The sequence below is a fragment of the Xenia sp. Carnegie-2017 genome, unplaced genomic scaffold, assembly GCF_021976095.1.
Source record: "Xenia sp. Carnegie-2017 unplaced genomic scaffold, XeniaSp_v1 HiC_scaffold_23, whole genome shotgun sequence".
Classification (NCBI taxonomy): domain Eukaryota; kingdom Metazoa; phylum Cnidaria; class Anthozoa; order Malacalcyonacea; family Xeniidae; genus Xenia; species Xenia sp. Carnegie-2017.
This window is the reverse complement of record NW_025813486.1, coordinates 19,629,635-19,654,530: the sequence shown is the minus strand read 5'-3', so window position 1 is coordinate 19,654,530 and position 24,896 is coordinate 19,629,635. Positions and strand designations below refer to the sequence as shown.

Sequence of the window (24,896 nt, the reverse complement as noted above, 5' to 3'; positions counted from 1 at the left end):
TGTAGGAAGTAATTTCGAAATGTTCAAATGTTTTAACCACATTTAAGTATTGCTTGAATTATTTCCAGTCGAAAATCGTTGCTTTTACATGCTGAAGATTAATATTTTTACAGTCTGGCGATAGGTGATGATTTACTACATCGACACGTCGCCGACCTCGTGTAAAATGCGATCAAAATAAGCCTTTCAAGTGCTTTTTTTATAGTCTACTGAGCATAAATCATTCTCTTGTACAAATTGTACATATTTCAAATTATTTTCGAAGTGGCATTTCGAACTTAAGAGGACGCTGAATGAACACTGGAGATTGAACTGATAGCCGACAGTAGGTCAAAGTTGTCTTTTTTTTTAATAAAGTATTCGACAAAGTGTAATTTTTAAGACGCCACGAGGTTCTTATATGATTATGATATGTATTTAAACAACTATTGCATCACAATTGCTCACATGTCAATATGGCGATAACGTGGTGCTCATCTGAAGGCGGTTTCAAAATTCACGATAATAACAAACTCAGTGGTTGTTTTGTCAACACATTACTGTTTTTGCCAACGGCTATTGTTGTGCTTGTAATACTTCCAGTTTTAACTGTATTGCTGCGAAGACAGTGGAAGATTTTCGGTCAGTCTTGCATACGATTTAAAAATCATTCGTGGAGATGGATACTGACTTTACTTCTTGTATTATCGTTCGTTGCCAAAATTGGAGAGGGGTTTATGTATCAACAAAGAATTTCAACAACTCCACTTCATTTGTACATACCTCACATATTCTCCGTTTTTTCCCTCGTTGTTGTGACAATATATTATGATGTGATAGAAGTCAGTAAGACTTTCGCCATTAAAAAACTCTCCCTTATTTTCGTCTATTGGTTGAGCGGCGTTATAGTTTGGCTCGTAAAGTTCGTGCAACTTTACCAAGTCGACGGACCGTATGACTTACGACTGTATACAAGTATCGCCATACTTGTTTTTTACATTTTGCTGCTAATTTTAGAAAAGCGGGTTATTTTCTCACATTTTCCCCAAAGAACCATCACTTCTTTATGGAAAAGAGCAAATGAAAGCGAAGCCGAACATGACGAGTGTCAGGAATTTTCGGAAGGAAAAATTAAATTCGTGCATAATTTTTCCAATTTTTTGTCAAGATGCACTTTTTCGTGGTTTTTCGACACCTTGAAACTTGGAAGCAAGCGCCCTCTTGAAATGGAAGATCTTGGAAATCTGCCTTTTGAAGATAAAGCTGATGCGAATCACAAAAAATTTGCTAAATTTTGGGAAGAAGAGAAGAGTCGAGCGATCGAGAAAAAAACCTCTCCATCTTTATGGAGAACATTTTTCGTTGCATATCGAAGACTTATACTAACTGCAGCATCATGTAAACTTGCAAGTGATCTGCTTAGCTTTATAGGACCTTTATGTCTTAAACAAATTGTGCGTTTTGTTGAAGACTCTTTGAAGTCCAACAGTGATGAAGTGAAACCAAAATCTGAACATGATGTGTATATGTCTTCATCAGATTTCTTTGGAAATGGCTATGTATTGTCAGTTGTCATTTTGCTTGGTACTATCGCATCTAGCACATTCAGTCAGCAATATTATTACTATGCACTGAAGTTCTCAATGAATTTGCGGGCTTCATTACAGGTAAATATTGAATCATAGATTTTTTGTCATGCACAATAATATTTTGTGTACTTTGCATGATCAACAATCTTTGCAACTTGTTTATTATCCCTAGGTTTTGATATACAATAAAGCTCTAAATCTTTCAAGCTTTACCATATCTGGAGGCAAAATGGATTCTGGACAGATTGTCAATCACATATCAACTGATGCACAAAATATAACCATGTCAGTCACATTCTTGCATAATGCATGGTCGGCCCCTCTCATGTTGCTGCTTGCCTTAGCTATGATTGTGAATGAGCTAGGAATAGCAGCTGTTTTTGGTTTTCTCGTACTTTTGATTTTGGTTCCTGTGAATTATTACTTGGCAACAAAGATGGGCATTTATCAAAAGAAAGGTTTAGGTAAGGACAAGAAAGTCTATTTTTTAGAGATGATTTTGACATGGTTAATTGAAATTGACATGTGCATTGATCAAAATAGATTTTATTGTTGCTAAAAGTCATTTTATGTGATTACCAAGCACTTTAAATTAAGGTGTTAGTGATGAACGGCTAAAAAACACAAACGAAATGTTACAAGGGATTAAGCTGTTGAAGCTGTATGCTTGGGAGGGATGGTTTTGTGATCTTATTGAAGACATACGAACACGTGAAATGTCTGTTAAAGTAAAACTGCCCTTCTAAATGGTCTAGTTTCTTTTGTGACCACATGCACATCAACAACTGTCGCCTTAGTTATGTTTGTGAGTTATGTTAAAGTTACTGGTGAGGAGCTCACTGCATCCAAGGCCTTTGCATCTTTGGCGCTCATCAATCTTATGAAGGTAAGGATGTTTTTCATTACAACCTTATATGGCATGACAATGGCAAATTTGCATGTTACCACCAACTGACTGATGGAAACTAAAAAAGTTTGTACTGCAAAAATTATGCACTTTTCAATCAAATGCATTTCAAGTTGAGTCCATCTAACTGAAACCTTGCAATTTTTTGAGATGTGTGCCTGAATATTGGAGAGAATACCTTTATGTCTTGTTTGTTTTGCTTTCTTCTTATTGAAACGAAAATTTTAACGAGTGCCATATAATTGAACACAATCTTTAAAGTGACATTGGAGTTTCATAAATATTTAGTGGAAATCTCTTTTCTTTCTCAAAAAATTTAACCATTCGTTTACGTTGCCAAGACGTCGTTGCATAATGAGACGCCGCAAATTCCTGATAATTCTAGTTAATTATGCAGTATGTGACGTCATTGCTTGCGTAAATCACTAAATTGGACATTCCACCATAGGCCGTCCACAAATAAGACATCACGGGCTTATTATTTAAGAAATAAAAGATGTTTTCTGTGTTTCCACAGACTTGTGCAAACCGAGGAGACCTTTTGGAGAACTCGAGAGCAGATCTGTGCAAGCCCGAGACCGAGTTGCACATGCTCGAGAGTTCTCAAAACGTCTCCGTGTTCGCTACTTCATGTTACTATGTAATATCAATTTACAATTCAATTCACTAGCTTCCGTTATTTATACTTCCGTTGATGGTTCGTACTGTTGTTAACGCTCGCGTAAGCACTAAACGTCTCCTGCCTTATCTTATTGCTGCTGAGGTCAGTCACTTAAGGGACGAAGCACCTGTCTGCGCTATACAAGATGATACTGACGGACTGGGCCCTAATGATTTTAAAATGACGCCGTTAAAGAAGAACATAACAAGGGTTGATCCTGTTCTTTCTCCCGGCAGCCCAACCATTGAGGTCAAAGTTAGGTTTCCTAACCATCTCCCTACATTGGATCATGAATCTGTGATGGATGATTCATCAGAAGATGATTCATCAGAAGACAAAACTTCCCCTGATTTTTGCATCTCGCCGAGTATTGGCGTTGCTATTAACCACGCAAGTTTTACATGGGATCCCGAGGCAAAGCAGCCAACTGTTAAAGATGTCGACGTGAATGTACCAAAAGGAAAGTTGACGATGATCGTTGGACCTGTTGGTAGTGGAAAATCATCACTAGTGAGTCGTATCTTGTTGCATGTGATATGCGTTTTGGTCACACGTGTTGTGCAGTTTGTTGACACGTGTCATATAGTTAGGGTGCAAATGCTTTACAGTTCGGTTGCACGTGTCATTGAGTTTGGTTGCACGTGTCATAGAATTTTGTTGCACATGCTTCAGAGTTTGGTTACACGTGTCATTGAGTTTGGTTACACGTGTCATACAGTTTGGTGGCACATGATATGCAGTTTGGTTACACGTGTCATATACCTGGTAGTAGGTTTATTTTATATCGTATAGAAGTAAGTATTATAATTGTTTCGTGTGTTTGTGAATCTAATTTTTACAGTCTGTCTACAGGTGCATGCATTGCTCGGTGAGATGACATTACTTGATGGACAAGTGTTATGGGCGAATGACGTAACGGTTGCTTATGCTGCTCAGAAGGCGTGGCTGCTGAACAATACGGTGAAAAATAACATATTGTTTGGTCAGCCGTACATCCGTGAACGATACGAGACCGTGTTGCAAGCATGCGTATTGCAAAGTGATTTGGCTGTTCTTCCCGCTGGTATGTGTTGATTTAATGGGGCAGTTAGGTATTCTGGGGAGTAAATATTGCCAGATATGTTTGATTTATTGGAGCAGTAAAGGATCCTGGGAAGTGAATATTGCCAGATATTTTTTATATATTGGAGCAGTTGGGGATTCAAGGGAGTAACTATTGCCAATTATGCATTATTTATTGGAGCAATTGGGGATTTTGTGGAGTGAAGATTGTTAGATGTGTGATTCCTTGGAGCAGTTAGGGATTCTGGGAAGTAAATATTTCCAAACATAAAAATATTCAACTTTTATGTTTGTGTATTTGAAATTGACATCACGCACTTTTTGACAGGCGATGAAACAGAAATTGGTGAAAAAGGTATAAATCTAAGTGGAGGTCAGAAACAACGAATCAGTATCGCACGAGCAGTTTATTCCGGCGCGAATTTTTCATGTTTGATGATCCTTTGTCTGCGTTAGATGCGCACGTGGCTCAACACGTGTTTGAGCAAGCGATAATGAAAATGCTTGTCCAGCGGGGTTGTACAGTAGTTTTGGTGACACATCAACTTCAGTACCTCTCCAGGGCTGATAACGTAATTGTGATGAAAGATGGCCGAGCTGTTATTTGTAGTAGCTTCAGAAATGTGGAAAAAACAAATTCGGAAAACGTGAAAAGCGCTTTGACTCTAACAAGACAACAGTCAGTTACAATTGAAAATCAGGTTTTGGTGGTATTCATTTTTGCCGTCCCCAATGTCAGGTGGTAGCATTGACCTAATATACCTGGAACGTTACCTGTAATACAAAAGCCTAATAATTTTTGAAGCCGTGATTTTACGCCAGACACGCGAGATTTTACCCCAGACACGCGTGTGTAGTCAATGAACTACTACTCCGCGAGAGAATCTGGAAACACTACACACGCGTGTCTGGGTAAAATCTCGCGTGTCTGACGTAAGTATGGCTTCAATTATTTGCTTCAGGTAGCGTTCCATGTATTTTGGTTCAATGGTTGGTAGTTGTCAACAATTTAACATTGAATATTCCAATGCTTAAAATACTGGGTTAACAAATTGCAGTAAATATCACTTGCGCACACTGACACGATCACTGACCTTGTTATCGTCGGCTCAGATCTTTTTATGTTTGTGTGAGGGGGGGAGGATGGGAGGGGTAGGTAGTTATTGTAATCTTTTGCTAAAATATCCATTACATAAAGTACCACTCATATCCATTACATAAAGTATCCATTACATAAAGTACCACTCATATCCATTACATAAAGTATCCATTACATAAAGTACCACTCATATCCATTACATAAAGTACCACTCATATCCATTACATAAAGTAACATTTGTTGTTCACCTCGATGTTCCAAAAATAGTTTTAGTTCTTTATAATCTTCGTCCATGTCTCTATAAGACCGCTGTGCTTCATATCGATTTCTACTACTTAAATCAACTCTGCCTTTGAAATTGTGCAGTATTGTTCCCAGGTACCCTTCATCATGTCCGCATTATGCATTTAATTTAGTTACATGAAGTAGAAGAGTCGGACGTGCACAAAGAGCGATATCATACCTTTGCAGATGAAATCGAGGAAGCTGGTGAAGACGATGAAGATATGGGCGAGAAAGGCAAGCTTATTACGAAGGAAGAGCGAGAGAAAGGCGCCGTCGCTTTGCGAGTTTATGTTCGTTACATCAAAGCTTGTGGGCCTTTATTTTTTCTTTTATCGATGTTTCTAGCTGTTGTGTCTCGCGGTGAGTCAGATTGATGTTATTTGCTGGGGTGCAGCTACTAAGAAGATGGGTGCAGGCACCAGGGAGGGGGCGCGGCTACTCGGGGGGGGAGGGTGGGTGTAAAGGAATGTGGCATCAATGTTACCGTCCTTAGATGATGGGTTGAATTGTGAGGAAAATTCTATTAGTACGATATACCGTCAGTTAAAATTAAATTTACAATAAAATTTTCTCTACTCTAAACTCGACCCTTCAATAAATTCATTGGTTTCACCAAACCTGATGATGTAATACAAATTTATTCAGGAAAACTTCGGTCACGTCTTCGTTGGTATAGTCACGAATATTACATCCCTCCCCTCCCTAATCAAAATATCAGACCACGCCACTATGTACTATTTTCTAACGAACTATTCTTAGCTAGCTCTCCAAAATACTGTAAAACTCAGAATACAAATTAATATCATGATTCTGATTCTTATTCAGACGACCATTTTAGAATCATAAAGAAATGCCGTTCATTCTTTCAGTTACGCGTCATGTAGTCTGTTTTAATTAAGTTAACCAATCCCGTCCTCTGCCGACAAAAGGATTATGTTTTTAATTTATCCCAGTTTTGAGCGTCATCTCACCTTTTGGAGATGACCTACACTCTTTCTTGGCATTATAAATATCGGTAGATTGTAAATTTTCATTTAGCAGACGTTGACACCTGAGGAGTAGTCTGCCGAAATGCATCGTATCGTTTAATTTAGAACTGGTTTATTGGCTTAGTGCTCTTTACTAAAAACAGTTCTTTTAAGAACTATCAACATATTATATTACTTTTACCATTCACTATGGTATTTGCTATCTTTAGAACTATTTTCAGATTTGTCACCACGACAAAGTCTCTATTTTATAAATTAATATCCGATTACAAATTGAAATCGGCAAACCGAAGTAAAGCTACTATTTTTTTATGTAGGATCAATTGTTGGCGCGGATTGGTGGGTTTCTATTTGGTCATCAGACAAAGCAAGTGGCAACAAAACTGCCAATCGCGATGTTAGTTACTATTTAAATGGTTACGCTATGATATCCATCTCGGCTGTTGTCATCACCTTTTTCAAATCAATCTCCATTGCTCTGTGCTGTCTTCGCGGCGCTAAACTTTTACATATACGCATGCTCAGACGTGTCATCCAATCACCAATGAGGTTTTTCGATACCACTCCCATCGGCCGAATATTGAACAGGATGTCTTCGGATACTACCGCCATTGATAGTGTGCTTCCTAGTAAGTACACTTGCGTCAACTTAGTCTGACATGTCTTCGGATACTACCGCCATTGATAGTGTGCTTCCTAGTAAGTACACTTGCGTCAACTTAGTCTGACATGACTTATTTCCACTTAAGAATTCTTTTTTCATAAATAGTTTCGTAGTTTATAAAAATAGTCGCCTCCCAGTTTTCATTGACTGAACACAAATCAACAGCATCAGATCGAGGCAGACAATGAAAACATCTTGGATTAGTTGTTTCTACGAAACAAAAAAATTTGAGACGATCCACCGCTTAGACTGTTGTGTGTTTCCACGTACAAGAATTTATTTTTCAAAGAAAAACCCAAATGTTCCTAACCCTTGTCATCTGACTTGATGTTTCCGTTTTTTTCTTTAATAGTGGTTGTTCAGAATATGATCCATACCTGCTTGAGCGCGCTGTCTGCTTTAATCGTTCAGGCTGCCGTAACTCCTTTTTTTCTTCTTGTTGTCCTGCCGTTCTGTGTGGTGTATTATTTTCTTCAGCGTTTTATCAGGTGAGATAAGGAATTCGTCATATTTTAGATGTTTTATAATTTACATTAGGGTATTGCTGCCTTTATGAGCTAATGACTTTGGTGTAGGCAAAGGAGTATAAAATATAACTTGTATTTCTTTGTCTGATACATTCCTAAGCGAGTGTAAGACTTTTTGAGTGGATGTTTCCAAGTTGCACTTTTAACACAACTGGCTTGAGTGCGTGTTCGAAGATTTGTTTGTGGAAACCAGATCCTTCTTTGTGGCGGTAATCATCTTCGTACTCAAATCTAAAGCTCTCTAACGTTATTTTTGTACGTTGCAAGTCTGTTTTTCTTGATTAAAGACGCGTCATTGTAACGTATTTTTTGTACGTTGCAAGTCTGTTTTTTTGGATTAAAGACGCGTCATTGTAACGTTATTTTTGTACGTTGCAAGTCTGTTTTTCTGGATTAAAGACGCGTCATTGTAACGTTTTTTGTACGTTGCAAGTCTGTTTTTCTTCATTAAAGACGCGTCATTGTAACGTTATTTTTGTACGTTGCAAGTCTGTTTTTCTTGATTAAAGACGCGTCATTGTAACGTATTTTTTGTACGCTGCAAGTCTGTTTTTCTGGATTAAAGACGCGTCATTGTAACGTATTTTTTGTACGTTGCAAGTCTGTTTTTTTGGATTAAAGACGCGTCATTGTAACGTTATTTTTGTACGTTGCAAATATGTTTTTCTGGATTAAAGACGCGTCATTGTAACGTATTTTTTGTAAGTTGCAAGTCGGTTTTTCTGGATTAAAGACGCGTCATTGTAACGTTATTTTTGTACGTTGCAAGTCTGTTTTTCTGGATTAAAGACGCGTCATTGTAACGTTATTTTTGTACGTTGCAAGTCTGTTTTTCTGGATTAAAGACGCGCCATTGTAATGTTCTTTATTTATGTTAAACACTCGCTTGTGGTGAATACCTTTCGTTCAAGCTTGACCAGAGTAAACGTACTGAGTTGGAATGTTGTTCATTATTGAAATTCAGGTGATCTTCCCGTGCGAAGAATCATTGGGATAAATAATCATTGAAAATTTTTGAATTTTTTCCAGTAACCAAATTTCGCGCTAAATACGGTCTCTTTATGATAGAATTTTAAAAAACTATTTCTTGACCTTAACTAAGTTGTACTCAACATTTACTGATTTTGTGAAGCGTGTCAATGAAAAGAATCGAGCAAAATGGATTGTTTTCTACAGGTCTTTTTATCTCATTCATTTGTTTTTTGTTCTAATATATTTTTCCAAATCCACACCTTTACTTCGCTTTACCATTTAGACGCAGCACTCGTGAACTTCAACGTCTCGACAGTATTAGTAAATCTCCAGTTTATGCTCAACTTTCCGAGAGTTTGGGGGGCCTGGCCACGATTCGCGCCTATCGTTCCCAGGAGCGATTTCAAATGCAAATTATGAATTTCATCGACAAGAACAACGCGGCCTTTATCTTTACCCAGGTCGCCCATCGTTGGTTAGGCTTAAGACTTGACTATGGTGGCGCCATACTTGTGTTTCTTGCCGCCATCTCCTCGGTAACTGCTGCTCTATCCGGCACCATAAAGCCAGGTTTGGTTGGTTTAGCCCTCACCTACGCCCTGGCAGTCGCGCAAGTCTTTAACTGGGTTGTGCGCATGGCAACTGAAGTGGAAATGAATATGAACGCTGTGGAGCGAGTTGATCATTATTCCACGATAGAGAACGAACCCTCTCCGAAGGACTCCGATGTTTCTCCATCTGAAGCTTGGCCCGAGAAAGGTACTTTTATTTACACAATATACGTTTTTTCAAACCAATTTGTATGTACATGTATGGATACGTATGGATTTAGCGTTATATAATTGGTCAATTTCTATATACATATATGAATACGAGTGGATTTGAAACAGACAAATTTTTCTGCGTAATCGCAATAGGTGCATTTTCATTCTCAGATTTCATATTCATTTAACATTAATGGCTGTGAAAGAAATGAGAAAGCTTTTTATTGTTCTAGGTGAAATCAGTTTCAAAAATGTGACTTTATCTTATGCTCATGACTTATCACCAGTCGTTAGAGATGTTACTGTTAACTTAAAGGCTGGTGAAAAGATTGGCGTCTGCGGTCGTACGGGCAGCGGAAAGTCCACGATCACGTTAGGTTTATTTCGATTGCTGGAGCATTTCGAAGGTCAAATTGTTATCGATGGAATTGATATATCTAGAATGTCCTTGCGTACCCTGCGATCTCGAATGGCTATTATCCCTCAAGATCCCATCTTGTTCCAGGGCACGGTGAGGTTTAATTTAGATCCACGTGGCGTCCATGCAGACGACGCATTATGGCACGTGCTCGAAGTTGCGCAGCTCAAGAATACGATCTCCGGTTTAACTGGAGGACTTGCAGGAGTTATCGTCGAAGGTGCTGTTTTTTATCTTCTCGGTGACATTTATATGTTTTTTTTTCTCTTGTTTGCGCACTTGCTTTTTGTTCTCTTGTCGTTTCGTCATCCTTTGCTGTAAACTTTTCACTAAAATCGTACGAAATTTGTTGCCTATTTCAAAAGTTAATCACTAATATGGGAGCTAATGTGGGCTTGGTAGCTCAACAGGTAGAGCGGCGGACTAGTATCCCGAAGGTGCGAGTTCAAATCTCGTCCAAGTCACATATTTTTGTGCATGAAAAAAATCGTGTTATGACTTATAATATGGGAATAGTGTAGGAACTTTGAAAGATTGTACAAGTGTGTAGATGCTAACAATAAGTGATCAAGTGATGAAACTGCTTGATATTAGTTAATTCTTTCTGGTTTTCTTTTAATTCACTTTGCAAAAATTGTGGATGTACAGAAAACCAGACAGCCATGGTACCCCAAGCCTCTGGAATTGTCTGTTGCCATTAACCGCCTTGCTGGTAGAAAATACCAGTGCTGTGAATCGTGTGATTTTATACGAATGTCGTAACTTTTAAGTAACCTACCAACATGGCGGTTTTATCGTGCCGTGAAAACACTTCAAACATATGAAAGAAGACCTCGGTTGATCATACAAAAACAAATCAATGAATACTAAGGCTCATTCCCATGCAGCTGCATTTTACGCTCGGAAATGCTCGGAAATTGCACTGGTGCGCTGTTTGTTGAGAAAGGAAACTGCATAGAAATTAGCCTTACAACATTGATGTCATTAGCATATTTACTGTTTTAATTTGAATATGTGGACTTGGCAACAAATTTTGGGATATTTCTTTAGAAATTTACCTATCGTCGGCAATAACAATGTTCTTTCGTTGAAGGTGGTGAGAATTTAAGTGTTGGTCAACGTCAATTGTTCTGCTTGGCACGTGCGTTGCTCGTGAAATCTCGCATACTTGTGATGGATGAAGCGACCGCAAACGTGGATGTGGAGACGGATAAATTAATACAGGGAGTTGTACGTACTGCTTTTAAGGATTTTACCATACTTACTATTGCCCATAGAATTGATACAATATTGGATTCGGATCGAATTATGGTTTTGGATCAAGGTAATCTTATTGAATGGGATTCACCCCAAAGACTTCTCGAAGACGAAAACAGTGTTTTTTCATCTCTTGTTAAAGCTCATAAGTGAAAAAAAACCCTTTTATCCGGGATGGATTTTGTGTACTATACGTAGATTATTTAAAATCTAACCATCCAACTCTTCATGTAATATTTATAAAATAACCAAATTTATGAATAATTAGGGGTTTAGCGTTCGGTATTAGAAATTGTTGTAAGTAATTTTAATCCAAAATACCTTCAAACCTTTGTAAAAATACACTTGAATACGAATTTTAAAAATCTTCAATTATCGCCAATCTGTGATCACTTTAATATGTTAGATATTAAACAAATAAGTGAAGAGAGATTTGGACGTATAAAGGTAAACATAAAGGTAGACATAAAGGTAGGCATAAAGATAGACATAAAGGTAGACATAAATGTAGGCATAAAGGTAGACATAAAGGTAGACATAAAGGTAGACATAAAGGTAGACATAAAGATAGACATAAAGGTAGACATAAAGATAGACATAAAGGTAGACATAAAGGTAAACATAAAGGTAGACAAAGGTAGACATAAAGGTAGACATAAAGGTAGACATAAAGGTAGACATAAATATAGACATAAAGGTACACATAAATGTAGACATAAAGGTAAACATAAAGATAGACATAAAGGTAGACATAAAGGTAGACATAAAGATAGACATAAAGGTAGACATAAAGGTAGACATAAAGGTAGAGATAAATATAGACATAAAGGTAGACATAAATGTAGACATAAAGGTAAACATAAAGATAGACATAAAGGTAGACATAAAGGTAGACATAAACAGTCCTTCTCAGGACTATTTTTGTTGTTGTTGACTCAACAACTGTCTTTCTATCATAACTGTCTTTAAGTTCTGTTATAATCTCTATGGGTGCCCATTGAATTTTTTGCACTGCATTTACCGCTTAGTGAAGGGATTGAAGGCTCATAAACATTCAATTTTTTCTTGATGTAAAACACGTCGCGAGGTCTTTCTTTATTTCGACTTAGTGTTTTGTTATAAATCATGGTGATATTACGGGCTAAATGTGCAATTGCCGGTAAGTTTAAATACTGTTATATATTTTTGTCAAAACAACTTTCAAAGGTAGATCTGTTTGAATTGTTTGAGATGTGCGCTGTGTAACTGTAGCAACAACGACATAATGCAATCCTATGTATGATATCTTGGAAAATTTTTTACATTTAGGCGAAGCTTGTGTTGGAAAAAGTGCTCTTTTGCAAACATTTTGCAGTGATGGAACACAATTTCCAAAGAACTACACCATGGTAAACTTGTGGCAAAAACCCAATTTCTTTTGTATTTTTATGAAAGATTGTGGACTATTTTGTGATTATTGAGTTATTAGACTTTAGGTGTTGACTTACTCACAAAGCTCGTGAAAATACCAGAGACGAATGACAGCGTGGTAAGATGTCGATGAAATTAAAATTTTCTATCATATGGATGTGAGTTTCATTCTGTACATGGTATATTTTATTGTGTAAAGCTATTAGCTAGAAAACTCGCTAATTTGGGGCTGTCCGAATATGTATATGCACGTCTCAATGCGTCGGAAATATTTGATTTCAAAAGAACTCACTTTGGCTGTTATAGCACACATACTAATATATTAATAAGTGTCCACTTCCAGTTATCAAGTTTTCTTTGCCATTTTGTGTTACTTTAGGAATTGTATTTGTTTGACTCTTGTGGACAAGAAATTTATTCAGAAATGATAGAGCAATCGGTAGGTTAGTTTTATGTTTTTACAATTGATTTAAACAATCACCATTAAAATATTGTTGCTTACTCCATGTTACATCTTGGTTTTTCAATGTATGACAATTAGTGTGGTCGACTCATATAAACAAACCAAATGTTCACGTTGTATCATTGCAAATACCTTAATTTGTGTGAACAAGATCATTTTTAATTTCAATGGATGTGCAATTTATTGTATGATGTATGTTAAAGTCATGTAAGGTTGTTGGTAGTTGACACAAATGTACATGAACGTTTTATTTGGATAAAATGGTAGTTGACACAAATGTACATTGACCGTTTTATTTGGATAAAAATGTAAGTGTTGTATAGGGGGTGCACAATATCGATAATTGGTGAAGGGCCAATATTCGTATATGCATGTTCTACCTTGGTAGCTTCTATTGGAATCAATTGCGGTTATGGATTAATACAGATTAAAACACATGACTATATGAATAAGGGTCCCCCCCCCAATCATTGATCTTGCATGGCCCCTGTTTTAAAGCTCTTAAAAGTTCTTTAAAGAGGGTAGTTACATTAGAGAGGGCGGTTACTTTAGAGAGGGGTGGTTACTTTAGAGAGGGACGGTTACTTTAGAGAGGGCGGTTACTTTAGAGAGGGCAGTTGCTTCAGAGAGGGGTGGCTACTTTAGAGAGGGGCGGTTGCTTTAGAGAGGAACGGTCACTTTAGAGAGGGGCAGTTACTTTAGAGAGGGGTGGTTACTTTAGAGAGGGTAGAGAGTGGTTGCTTTAGAGGGCTTTAGAAAGGGTGCTTTAGAGAGGGTGGTTACTTTAGAGAGGGTGGTAGGAAGAGAGGGGGTAGAGACTTTAGAGAGGGGTTACTTTAGAAAGGTTAGAGAGGCTTTAGAGAGGGGTGGCTACTTTAGAGAGGGGCGGTTGCTTTAGAGAAGGGTGGCTACTTTAGAGTGGGGTGGTTACATTCGAGAGGGGCAGTTACTTTGAAGAGGGCGGTTCCTTTAGAAAGGGCGGTTACATTCGAGAGGCGGTTACTTTGAAGAGGGCGGTTCCTTTAGAAAGGCGGTTACATTCGAAGGGCAGTTACTTTAAAGAGGCGGTTCCTTTAGAAAGGGCGGTTACATTCGAGAGGGCGGTTACTTTGAAGAGGCGGTTCCTTTAGAAAGGGCGGTTACATTCGAGAAGGGCAGTTACTTTGAAGAGGGCGGTTCCTTTAGAAAGGGCGGTTACATTCGAGAGGGGCAGTTACTTTGAAGAGGGCAGTTCCTTTAGAGAGGGGTGGTTACATTAGAAGAGGGGCGGTTTCTTTTGCACTCTTTAGTAAGTGTTAAAAATGGCAACAGCTTTTGAGAGGGAGGTGACTTTCAAGACTGTATTGATCATATTATTGTGTATTACAGTGGGATGGCATAGACTTAGCTATCGTTGTATACGATGTCACCTCTGATCAGTCATTCAATGCCACCACAAAATGGATCGAACGATGTTTAAAGCAAAAACTAGCTGGCAACATGATTGGTATGTCTTATCTATTAAATTCATTTCATATACTGGAGGCCATGGTTCTCACGTAATTTTACAATCAAATGTAAATAAGCTTCGTAAAGCAAACAGCGAAACGCAAAAAAAAACCGAAACAAAAAACCATTTACGAATGTGAGTAGAAGGAATAATATTCGTAAAGTGAGTTAAACAATCCAGATGTTACAGTTTCAAACGATTTCTTTTTTACTGACGAAAACTAGAAAAGTGAAAGCCAACTCGTACAAAACAGCAAGGACGAGAAAGAAAGCAAGCTTCGTTCGTTTCAGATCAACTAATACCATATAATAAGCCTTTTAATAACCTCGCTTTCTTGGTCTTTACTGAGAATTATCGAGCCTCTGTCTTTTTGTACAAACCTCACCCTACGGGCTCGGTCTGTACAAAAATACCTTGGTCCGTTATTTCTCCGTAAAGACCTCGATTGACCTTGCATTATTGTCATACGGTCATGGACGTAACCTAACATTTTAACATTGTAAGTAGGGGCGTGACCCTGGAGTTGTAACATCCTCCACACAACCCCGTATGCCACGCCCTTGCTTAGCCTACACATCGGTAATCTGCCTGTCCTTGGTGTGAAAACTGCTTATATCTTATCTACGTTTTAGGTGTTTTGATTGCAAACAAAACAGATCTTAAACAACGACGTGTTGTATCCATGAAACAAGGCAGGCAACTGGCGACCACGCATGCGTTGGAATATTTCGAAACATCCGCGGTAATTAATTAGAGAAAAGTTTGACAAAGCCGACAGCTTGAAGACGTTTGCAACGAAGCCTGTTTGGCGATGTTCAATGGATAGGGACTTTTTCGAGCGTATTTTGTGGTGGTTTGTATTTTTTTCGAGAAACTTTGCTTCGTGCAAACGACACGAGGCTTCGTGCAAACGACTCCAGGGTTCGTGCAAACGACTCCAGGCTTCGTGCAAACGATCCCAGGCTTCCTTCAAACAACCCCAGACTTCGTGCAAACGACTCCAGGCTTCGTGCAAACGACTCCAGACTTCGTGCAAATGACCCCAGACGTCGTGCAAACCACCCCAGGCTTCGTGCAAATGACCCCAGACTTCGTGCAAACAACCCCAGACTTCGTGCAAACCACCCCAGGCTTCGTGCAAATGACCCCAGGCTTCGTGCAAACCACCCCAGGCTTCGTGCAAATGACCCCAGACTTCGTGCAAACAACCCCAGACTTCGTGCAAACGACTCCAGGCTTCGTGCAAATCACCCCAGGCTTCGTGCAAACCAGCCCAGACTTCGTGCAAATGACCCCAGACTTCGTGCAAATGACCCCAGACTTCGTGCAAACCACCCCAGACTTCGTGCAAACCACCCCAGACTTCGTGCAAATGACCCCAGGCTTCGTGCAAACCACCCCAGACTTCGTGCAAATGACCCCAGACTTCGTACAAATGACCCCAGACTTCGTGCAAACCACCCCAGACTTCGTGCAAATGACCCCAGACTTCGTGCAAACAACCCCAGACTTCGTGCAAATGACCCCAGACTTCGTGCAAACCACCCCAGACTTCATGCAAATGACCCCAGGCTTCCTACAACAGGTCCCTGTTGCTGTGCATTATGACTTTCTCAGTCAAGATTTTTTCTCTCAATCCTTGACTTCTGATGTGATTTTTGGCTATACCTTTGTCCTGTACAGATTTTCGTTTTTGTGAAAAAATCTCCACATTAAATATAACATTTAATTTGTCCGCTTAATGAAGGTCACTTAAATAGAATTTATTTTATGAACGTTTTGCTTGTCGCAAGATGATGCTTTATATTGGTTTATCTGATATTTTAACTGTTATGTTCTAGAAACAAAATGAAAACGTCGAAGCTGCATTTTACTATCTTGCCAACACCTATCATCAAGTATACACAGATAAAATTTCCAAAATGTTATCATCCGCTTGATGTTCTGACTCAAGTAAGAACTATTGAATGCAGGTTGTGCTTTTGGGGGGAGTTCAAGATGATCAGGTAGTGCTTGGGGGGGGTTGCAAGATGACAAGATACTGCTTGGGTGGTTGTAAGATGACCAGATAGTGCTTACCTTTGGATAGTGCCTTTTTCAACAGCATTAAAATTGTGATTGTATTTTGCTAGTCTTGACGAGCAGGAAACTTTGATATCTTTGAAATAAGATTTTTATTCCATCATCTTTTAAAGATTTTTCAAACTAGCGAAAAATTTTCTATATTCAGTGGACAGCACTATTAAAGATTTGTGCAACCATTTTCAGTGCATTTGTTATTTGGCAATGACTCTTCTTTGGAGAACTTTGCCATTCAAAAAGCAATGTAATTCTTTGTGGATAAGCCATTTAAACAAATTTCTTAAAACGCCATTTCAGCGTTCGCAAAGATCATAGTTAAAACTATGCGCACTAGTTATAATATGTTATACTGATGTGTATGTACAAATGTTTCACTACAAGTTAATATATATCAATGACTTTTATGTGAAAATTACCAGTAAACTATCTCGTCTTGTATATCAAGCACTTCATGTTAACTATTTCAAAAAACGTACGTGAACGACGTCAAAAACGTACGCGAACGACGTCAAAAACGTTAGTGAACGACGTCAAAAACGTTAGTGATCGACGTCAAAAACGTTAGTGATCGACGCCAAAAACGTTGGTGAAACGACGTCAAAAACGCCGATCAAGTATTTCGAAAATGCCATGCATTGAACCGGTAACTGCCATCCAGTAAATTCTCTTAAGCACTTAAATTTTAATTACTTCAAGTAACCGCACTCAAATAAACGACACCATACACTTTGGTTTTTTTGAACGATTTTGCCTTTATAATTGACCATCAGGATTAGCTCTCTTGCGTCGCAAACTTTATAGTCTACTTCCCAGTTAGTTGTACTTTCATTGGCGACACTAACCGACCATATGACAAAACGACACGATTCCATAAACCTGTAATTGTTTTTATTCAAAAGATACGTGCCGTACTAGTACTAAAATCACGTGCGGGGCTTCTCATCGCCGATATGTATAATGTTGATATTTGATAAAACACGCTTACGTGAGGTTTGTGTCATTGACGAAGTTAGGAGAATGGATTTTGATCGTGTATCAAAGAATGCTTGTTCTTTCTTGCCAAAATTGCGTAAGAAATCGAAAGAAAAGATAAATTGCCATCGCCGATGAGCGTTCACATACCAAACTCTTATGTCGGCGACTGTTGTAATTGTTGCAGAAGTTGAACCGGATTCAACTTCGCAGTTGTCTGCGATTCTAAATTACAACAATTACAACGCGTGTTCCCATATAGTTGTAATGCTTGTAAACCTTCATCGCTGATAGAATTACAACAATTACAACTACATGGGAACTAGTGTGGAATGGCGAACATCAGACATCGTGATGTGTCGTTTTTTTGAGCACTTTTACAGCGTTAAATTAATTTTGAAAAAGAAGCGCAACAACATCAAGCAGGGAAATCTGTATTGTAGCGAGAATGACGATGACAATAACATGATCGTTTGATTGCTTCGCTGAAGTCCTTTTTCAAGAAACTGTACAAGAGGGGATTTAGTAGTGATGCTAATACCCTCAGTACGTTTGCAGCACGAACAAGCTTATCTGGAATTGTTGATTCTTTAAAAATCAAGATGAAAAAATACAATCCCCAAGTTATGACAAATGAAAGCCACATAAGTAAAAGTATAATGGCAACTCTTGCTTCTTTGCGTCTTGATGTCCGAATGATATTCCGAGCCGACTTTACGGCATCTGTTCCGTTTGCCAAGACCATCTTCTCACCCCGACGTATTTGCATTCTTGCAACATAAAATAGTGAGGTAAACGGATAGACGAACAAACATATTGGAATAAGATAAAATAGAAACAGCGTTGCGACATTATAAGCCATAAAATCATGATTATCTTCCTCTTCAGAACAGTTTCTAACATCCATCCATTTCAAAGCTATCAGCGACACAACTAAGCTAACTGTCCACGTTAAAACCAAGGCGAATTTTTTTTGACATTTTTTCGCGTTTAATTTTTCATGATGGTATGGATGTATTATGAAAAGGTAACGCTCGTATGTTACCAATAGCAAATGCAGTACTGTTGAAATTGATGTGAATTTTGTACATGTGAATGATAGTGAACAAAATGTACATCTGCTTGACGATGAATTCAAAAACGTACATAACAACGCTAATGGTATACAGATCACTCCTGTGATGAAATCGGAACAAGCAAGACTAACAAGTAGATAATTTGGCCATTTATGTAGACGTTTGTTTATGCAGACCAGTATAATCACGAACAAGTTGATAGTGGCGATGAGAATAGCCAAAACAATAAAATGCATAACTTCATCGACATGTACGCCATCGCGCGTACTGTTATTTAGCAACGAATTGTTATGGCCACTTGTTATTTGCATTTTGCATGGCTCTGCTATTCACACTAAGGCATTCTTCACAAACCAACTGAAAAGGACATTTAAATTTGTGTTGATCTCACATCCGCTTTTTATAAATGTTCGTAAAAGGAAGATATATGTTGTACTTGAAAAGATTAAACGTACGTGATGTTTACACTATTTTCCACAAAAATAACCTTTTAGAGACGTAAGCACTTGATTTATTGATTATATGTCGGTCACATTAGCCAACGACTCTCAAGATTCTGTTTTCTCTGCTATATTTGCAACCTAAAAGGTTTTTATGAAATTCTACTGAAGAATTATAGCGAATGTATTTTATTTTTTCTTATCGATTGGTTTTTAAGATTTTATCTTTACTTTCAAATTACGTAATACATTACTTATACAGCATTCACAAAAAAATCGCATTGTTATGTTTAAAATTCTTCTTTACAAAACATTTGTTTAGCTTACCTGGTATTCAACTTAGTTTATGTTGTGCAAGAATTGCGTTTGCGATATTTCATATTGTTGACATTAGATATCTTTAGCAATATTTTAGCGTGTTTCTCTCCAGATTTCTGATTGAAGAAATTGGATTCAAGATTCAACTGTCTAACTGGTACACCTGTGACCTGTGCAGACACGCGATTGTGTATACTTCATTGTGTCATGTCAAATTGATTGAAAGGAAAAACTGATTATTTAATGAGTAGTTGACTATTTGTCTTACATACAAGTAGTCAACTACAAAATATGTAAATTGCGAAGGAAACTTTGTTTTCTACGCACTGTTTGTGATGTTTATTACGATAAAGAAATAAAAAAGTATTTAAAATAAACAACGAACTTTTTTAAAGCAAATATGTTTCGGCATACTTTATGCCATCTTCAGCGCGAACTGAATCAATATAGGAAGTTAGTGGGAAGCAAATTTATTTTGGAAAGACATCAAAAGATTGATAATCTTTTTTTTATCAATTTACATCTAAATGGGCCTTACGTTTTTTAGAAGTTAACTTTTCCAAGATGGCATAAAGTATGCCGAAACATGTTTTCTTTAAATAAATTTGTCGTTTATTTTAAATGTTTTATGCCTATTGTGGTCTTACGAAATTAAATATAAAAGCATCGAAAAAAGCATTAAAAACCTCTGCGACTTCCTCTACATATACTGCATCGTTTTGACGTGTACATTTACACCTGCTCGCGAGAATTATCTTACCATTTTTTTAAGGCTTAATATATTTTTTACTAATGGATACTGAACGATGAGCTTGTGGGGAAGGAAACATCGCTATAATCATTGATGTTTTACTTTGCGGCTTCGAATTTATTACATTTTGACAGCGTCTCCTTCGAGGCAGTTGTGTGGTTTCCCGTGATGTTTTTAAAAAATTGAGTTTCAATTTCGATTTCGAAAAATTTCCTTTTGTTAAAACGGTCGTCTTAATATGGCGGTGTTTTTTCCCGGTTTAGATAAATTACACCGCGCAGCAACACTCAGCCGGCTCTCAAACTGAGAGAAAATTGATTGAGTTGCTTTTTTGAGCGATGTTCCTTGGCTTTGAATGTTAAGATTTCATGGATGAAATAATTTGTCTTCAAATATTAGGAATACCCGCAATACCCTCTCAAAAATATTATGTGACCCTGGAATGTTTGACTGATGCCATTAGCTTAAACAAACAATGGTATATGTGCGTTGTTATCCTTGATTACGTGATCTTTATACAAATATATTTGTTTTGAATACTGTGTTTGTATGCGATAAAACTGTTATCTTCAACATATAAACAAACTTATTTGTGGCAAGATTTTATCTTGCCGTCAAAACAAAACGACTCATTATCCAAAATGTTTTCATCGCTTTGTCGTTGTTTTTATATTTACGGCAAAGATGAAGTTTAACATTAATTCGCCAATGTTTATACATAAAGACCACCGAAATATCGCCGACTTCTATAAAGCCAGACTTCATAGCTCATATCCGTTTGAAGTATTGTTTTTTTAGCTAAATAAATGCGCTCTCGAGAACTGACAATTTCACTCAGCGGAAAAGATATCTGCCTCAAATGAGGTAAGCGAATTTCTCACTGAAGAGCGCTTGCAAGGAATATATCAGCGACGGTTATCATTTCGAGTGCTATGTTTGTGTCTGTCTGTGCTGAAACTGTAATTTTTAAGTCTCTTTTCAAAGCTTACCAATTTCATCCATTAATTTAGTATCCTAAACAATTAATTGCAGTCTGTTTCACGATAATCTATCAATCATGCGTCTACTACCGTTTATTGTCAACAGTGCAACGAATGAACGAATGAAACTAGGAAAGAAGACTTTTCTCTTAATTTCATACACTGCCAAGCTGTCTTATGAAAACACACTTTTATCTTGAACTGCCCAATGAAAACATACTTTTATCTTAAACTGTCCAATGAAAACACTTTTTGAACTGTCCAATGAAAATAGACTTTTATCTTGACTGTCCGATGATAATAGGCTGTCAGCCATCTTGAACTGTCCAATGAACACATGCTTTTATTTCCGAACTGTCCAATGAAAATAGACTTTTATCGTGAGTCGTCCAATGATAATGGAGCAGGGCATTCATTTATTTAGACTTTGTTTCTTTCCTTAAACAAATAAAGTATGCGAGTTTTAGCATTGTTTTCATAACTTTCTTGCCTCAAACTTCAAACGTTGTAAAAGTATTTTATAGATGCTCGTACTTAACTCCAACCTTAGTTTTGTATTTATGTTTTCTAATTTTTTGCAAGCATTCCAACACATTGATTTTTAATCGTCTGCGTCATAGCTCAAACTGCATGCGGGCACAGCACCCTAAAATGCGGGAGTGACCACCCAGTTGGTTGAACTCAAGTAACACTGCAGGACATAATCAAGGGTTAGTCAACTTGTACAAACTCACAGACATTCGTTATTAATGTAAACAAACATTGAATATTCGAGAGTGTTATTATAAGCAGCTTATTTCAACACCACCAAGAATACTAATTTTAATGCATTTTATAACAAAATCGTCATTTGATAAATGTAATGTTCAATTCGATTTACATAGCAATTATGCAATTAAACTTGAATCTTTTGCTCACTAACAGATTGCAGTCGGAGTAGACAATACCAGTGCTGTCCTGATATTCATAGATACATCAGCAAATATCAAAAAAGGAACCTTACTTGAGAAGAGTCGCGCTATAAACACCTTTGTACAGATTGTAGCTATTTTACTTTGATAAAAGATATTAGCAACTGACTCACACGCCGCAGTTTTTCGATACAATTTCATGTCTCGCTTGAAACGTAGCTACACTAGCTGTGTTTATTTAAGATGTGGGCTTTAGCTTCGAGAAAAGTCAACATTTCTTATCTGAATGTAAACATTTGCTCCTTATGGCAAAGTTTTGATATGTTTCGCGTCATTGTTAGAGTAGAGTTGGTTACTCGCGCAGGCGTAATGCGTTCAGCTCATTTCTATAGCAAAAAATTCAACGCAAAGTTAACTCGAAAGTAGACAAGTGTTTCTCAAGGCATCTATTTCCGATGGTGTTGTTAGTTTAAAAAAAAAACAATGTAAATTTAAAATTAAAATTTAATTTCTTTGGACAACATATTCTATAATATAGACTTTATTTTCAATACAGCTGTGGCAGACAATTCATTAGGCTTGTCTAACCCTGTGGCCTAGCCTGCTTTCTTGGCACATATGCAGTTCACTTAAACCACGACAGAGAGGTTTTGCGCGTTTCTCTTGCCGGTAACGTATAAAAGAGTACTATATAGTCGATGAGGCTGTGTAATGGAATTTAAGTAAACATTACAAAAGTTAACTATTTTGACGAGTGTTTTAAAATAAATATGAACCGTTTTCGCTTTCTGTTATTTATGTTGCGGCTGTGTCAAAATATCCTGTGTCTATTGCGGTTCTTTCCCCCCGCGGAGACAGCCTAATACTCTATGTTTATATGAACACATCAAAACAAAAAAGATTACCAAAAAGAAGACGGGAAGCGAAGAAAATTAAATAAGCCTGGTTTTCATTAAATTACCAAGATTTGCTCGAAAATTGTACTAATCGCTTTCGCAGGTGTGTGTATTTATTTGCAAATCATCCTGTCTACATTTATGATTGATGAACTGCCTCCATGAAGATTTTGCAATTTTTAATGTTTCAGTGAACGATTTAACGCACTCGCGATATTGCAATACATCTCAAGTGACTTGAACGAACAGATCATAAAATTCTTCTGTCACAAGAGTAATTCTACTCCATGATGCGTACAAAAGATAATTGTGAAACGACAAAATCCAAGTCATATCTATTTCATCAATTGTTGTATTTTAGCGAGACAAAATATTGAAAAAACAAAAGAAGATAAGTATATTTTGGCATATCCACTAATACTTGTTACAATTACTAGAATATAAGCTGGCATATAGTCCGCCATTATAAAGGTTCTTCATAAAGTCTGAAGGCGAGAATTGTCCAATGTTAGGCGCAGTTGACACATTGCTTCTAGGATGAGCTAAACTGGCCCTTTCTGTTATATTTCTCGTGTCAAATCTTTGAAAAGTGGACACTACATCACGAGAACTCGTTTTGTTAAGAGTGGACTTGTACTGATCATGAGATTTTGTCTCATGGCAGCGCTCACTTGACTCGCCTATATTATGTGTCGATAGTAAATTTTTTATACTAAAGGAATGTTCAACTTTTTCTTGTTGTTTTTCGTCATCGCGATGTTTTATCTTTGGACTACTTGGCGGTGTAAGCAAGCTTGTGGTGGAAAGCCTCTTCGTCAAAGACTTTTCCGTTGCCTTACTCCTATCTTCTGTCGTGTCACGTTTTTCGAAGTAATCTTGAACGTCGTCTCTCAAATTTTCCTTAGCAAGACCTTGATCTTCTGCGAAATTTCGCTCTTCCCTGTCTATGAAATTGTTAATCTTGTTTGGCCTCCTTCGTCGACGTCGGTAGTTGCCATTATCAAACATATTTTCGCAATCAGATTTCAAAGACCAATAACACCCTTTTCCCGGATCAGCTTTGTCCCTTTGAACTTTTACAAAACACTCGTTCAAACTCAAATTGTGTCTAATACTGTTCTGCCATCCTCGTTTGTTGTAGCGATAGTAAGGAAAATTCTTCATGATAAACTGATAAATGGCATTTAGCGTTATTTTCTGATCTGGTGCTTGCTTTATCGCCATCGAAATGAGTGCTATGTAAGAATACGGAGGTTTTGGATAAGGTTGAACGTCTCCAAAGTATAAAGCGCTGGATAAGCTTCCACAAGTACCACTGAACGTAGCTCCCAAGTATGGATGATGGTGGTACATTGAATTCCTGAGACATGAATCGACATTTGGTGATGGATAATAGCCCCAATACGGCAAAGCCTGGCCTGTGTTACTGTACATTGTATTTCAAATTTGTTAATAAAACAAACACAACGAACGACTTCCAAATGTACTTGTCACTGAAGCTTTGGTGCTAATAATGCGCACTTGAAATAGATCACGAAATATATATACACGCGAATCTTCATAAAACGCGCACCGCATGTGACGTATCGGCCACCCAGCTTGATGACATGTTTGAGATGATAGATCTTTTAAACGATATCGTTATTAAGCTATGTTTATACACACGGACAGTGAATTGCCCTCTGACCACACAAGAACGCTTTCACATTGTCAACGCGTTTTCAGTAGAAGCTATTGAAATAATCAAGAACACATCAGCCGTCATATGCACGAGAGCAAATCTTGCGCAAAATTACGACATATGCAAGTATTACTAATGGAATGTCAAAATTTGCGTGGCAAGCGCATGCGTTCTTCAAGCCCTTGCGGTGAACAATATATAGAAACATATTGTTTATTTTTTGAATCTTTTTATCGTATTGTGATAGCCTCGTT

The 24,896-nt window shown here is 37.5% G+C and overlaps 4 protein-coding genes across 5 annotated transcripts; 2 read left to right on the top strand and 2 right to left on the bottom strand.

The window, feature by feature from the left end:
* The first annotated feature begins 29 nt into the window (after window positions 1-29).
* LOC124449319 (ATP-binding cassette sub-family C member 9-like) lies at window positions 30-11,555 on the top strand. The gene is given in 14 exon segments (XM_047000253.1): window positions 30-1,646; window positions 1,741-2,032; window positions 2,166-2,309; window positions 2,390-2,454; window positions 3,146-3,646; window positions 3,989-4,199; window positions 4,527-4,619; window positions 4,622-4,899; window positions 5,714-5,942; window positions 6,889-7,200; window positions 7,588-7,723; window positions 9,018-9,493; window positions 9,732-10,136; window positions 11,010-11,555. Coding segments are annotated over 14 exon segments (4,650 nt in total). The 5' UTR covers window positions 30-455; the 3' UTR covers window positions 11,327-11,555.
* Window positions 11,556-12,243: 688 nt separating this feature from the next.
* Window positions 12,244-20,027, top strand: LOC124448936 (intraflagellar transport protein 27 homolog). Of its 2 annotated transcripts, XM_046999888.1 has the most exons (8): window positions 12,250-12,332; window positions 12,482-12,561; window positions 12,642-12,701; window positions 12,963-13,022; window positions 14,415-14,532; window positions 15,168-15,277; window positions 16,377-16,488; window positions 19,536-20,027. In XM_046999888.1, exons 1-7 carry the CDS (start codon window positions 12,299-12,301, stop codon window positions 16,473-16,475), a joined length of 561 nt encoding a protein of 186 aa, XP_046855844.1. In that variant the 5' UTR covers window positions 12,250-12,298; the 3' UTR covers window positions 16,476-16,488; window positions 19,536-20,027. The 2 variants fall into 2 exon arrangements, with proteins under 2 accessions (XP_046855843.1, XP_046855844.1); XM_046999887.1 differs by lacking the exon at window positions 19,536-20,027 and having other exon boundaries at window positions 12,244-12,332; window positions 16,377-17,055.
* LOC124449318 (beta-2 adrenergic receptor-like) lies at window positions 17,911-18,976 on the bottom strand. The gene has a single exon (XM_047000252.1). The coding sequence runs from the start codon at window positions 18,974-18,976 to the stop codon at window positions 18,008-18,010; it is 969 nt and encodes a 322-aa protein (XP_046856208.1). The 3' UTR covers window positions 17,911-18,007.
* A 3,019-nt stretch (window positions 20,028-23,046) lies between the features above and the next one.
* Window positions 23,047-24,484, bottom strand: LOC124448348 (forkhead box C1-A-like). The gene has a single exon (XM_046999358.1). It carries the CDS (start codon window positions 24,393-24,395, stop codon window positions 23,376-23,378), a length of 1,020 nt encoding a protein of 339 aa, XP_046855314.1. The 5' UTR covers window positions 24,396-24,484; the 3' UTR covers window positions 23,047-23,375.
* Between the last annotated feature and the right edge of the window lie 412 nt (window positions 24,485-24,896).

Coding starts and splice junctions, on each gene's coding strand:
- LOC124448936 (XM_046999888.1), top strand. CDS start 12,299: ATGGTGATATTACGGGCTAAATGTGCAATTGCCG. Junction 12,562..12,641: donor TTCCAAAGAACTACACCATG/GTAAACTTGTGG, acceptor TTGAGTTATTAG/ACTTTAGGTGTTGACTTACT. Junction 15,278..16,376: donor AATATTTCGAAACATCCGCG/GTAATTAATTAG, acceptor GTTATGTTCTAG/AAACAAAATGAAAACGTCGA.
- LOC124449318 (XM_047000252.1), bottom strand. CDS start 18,976: ATGCAAATAACAAGTGGCCATAACAATTCGTTGCTAAATAACAGTACG.
- LOC124448348 (XM_046999358.1), bottom strand. CDS start 24,395: ATGTACAGTAACACAGGCCAGGCTTTGCCGTATTGGGGCTATTATCCA.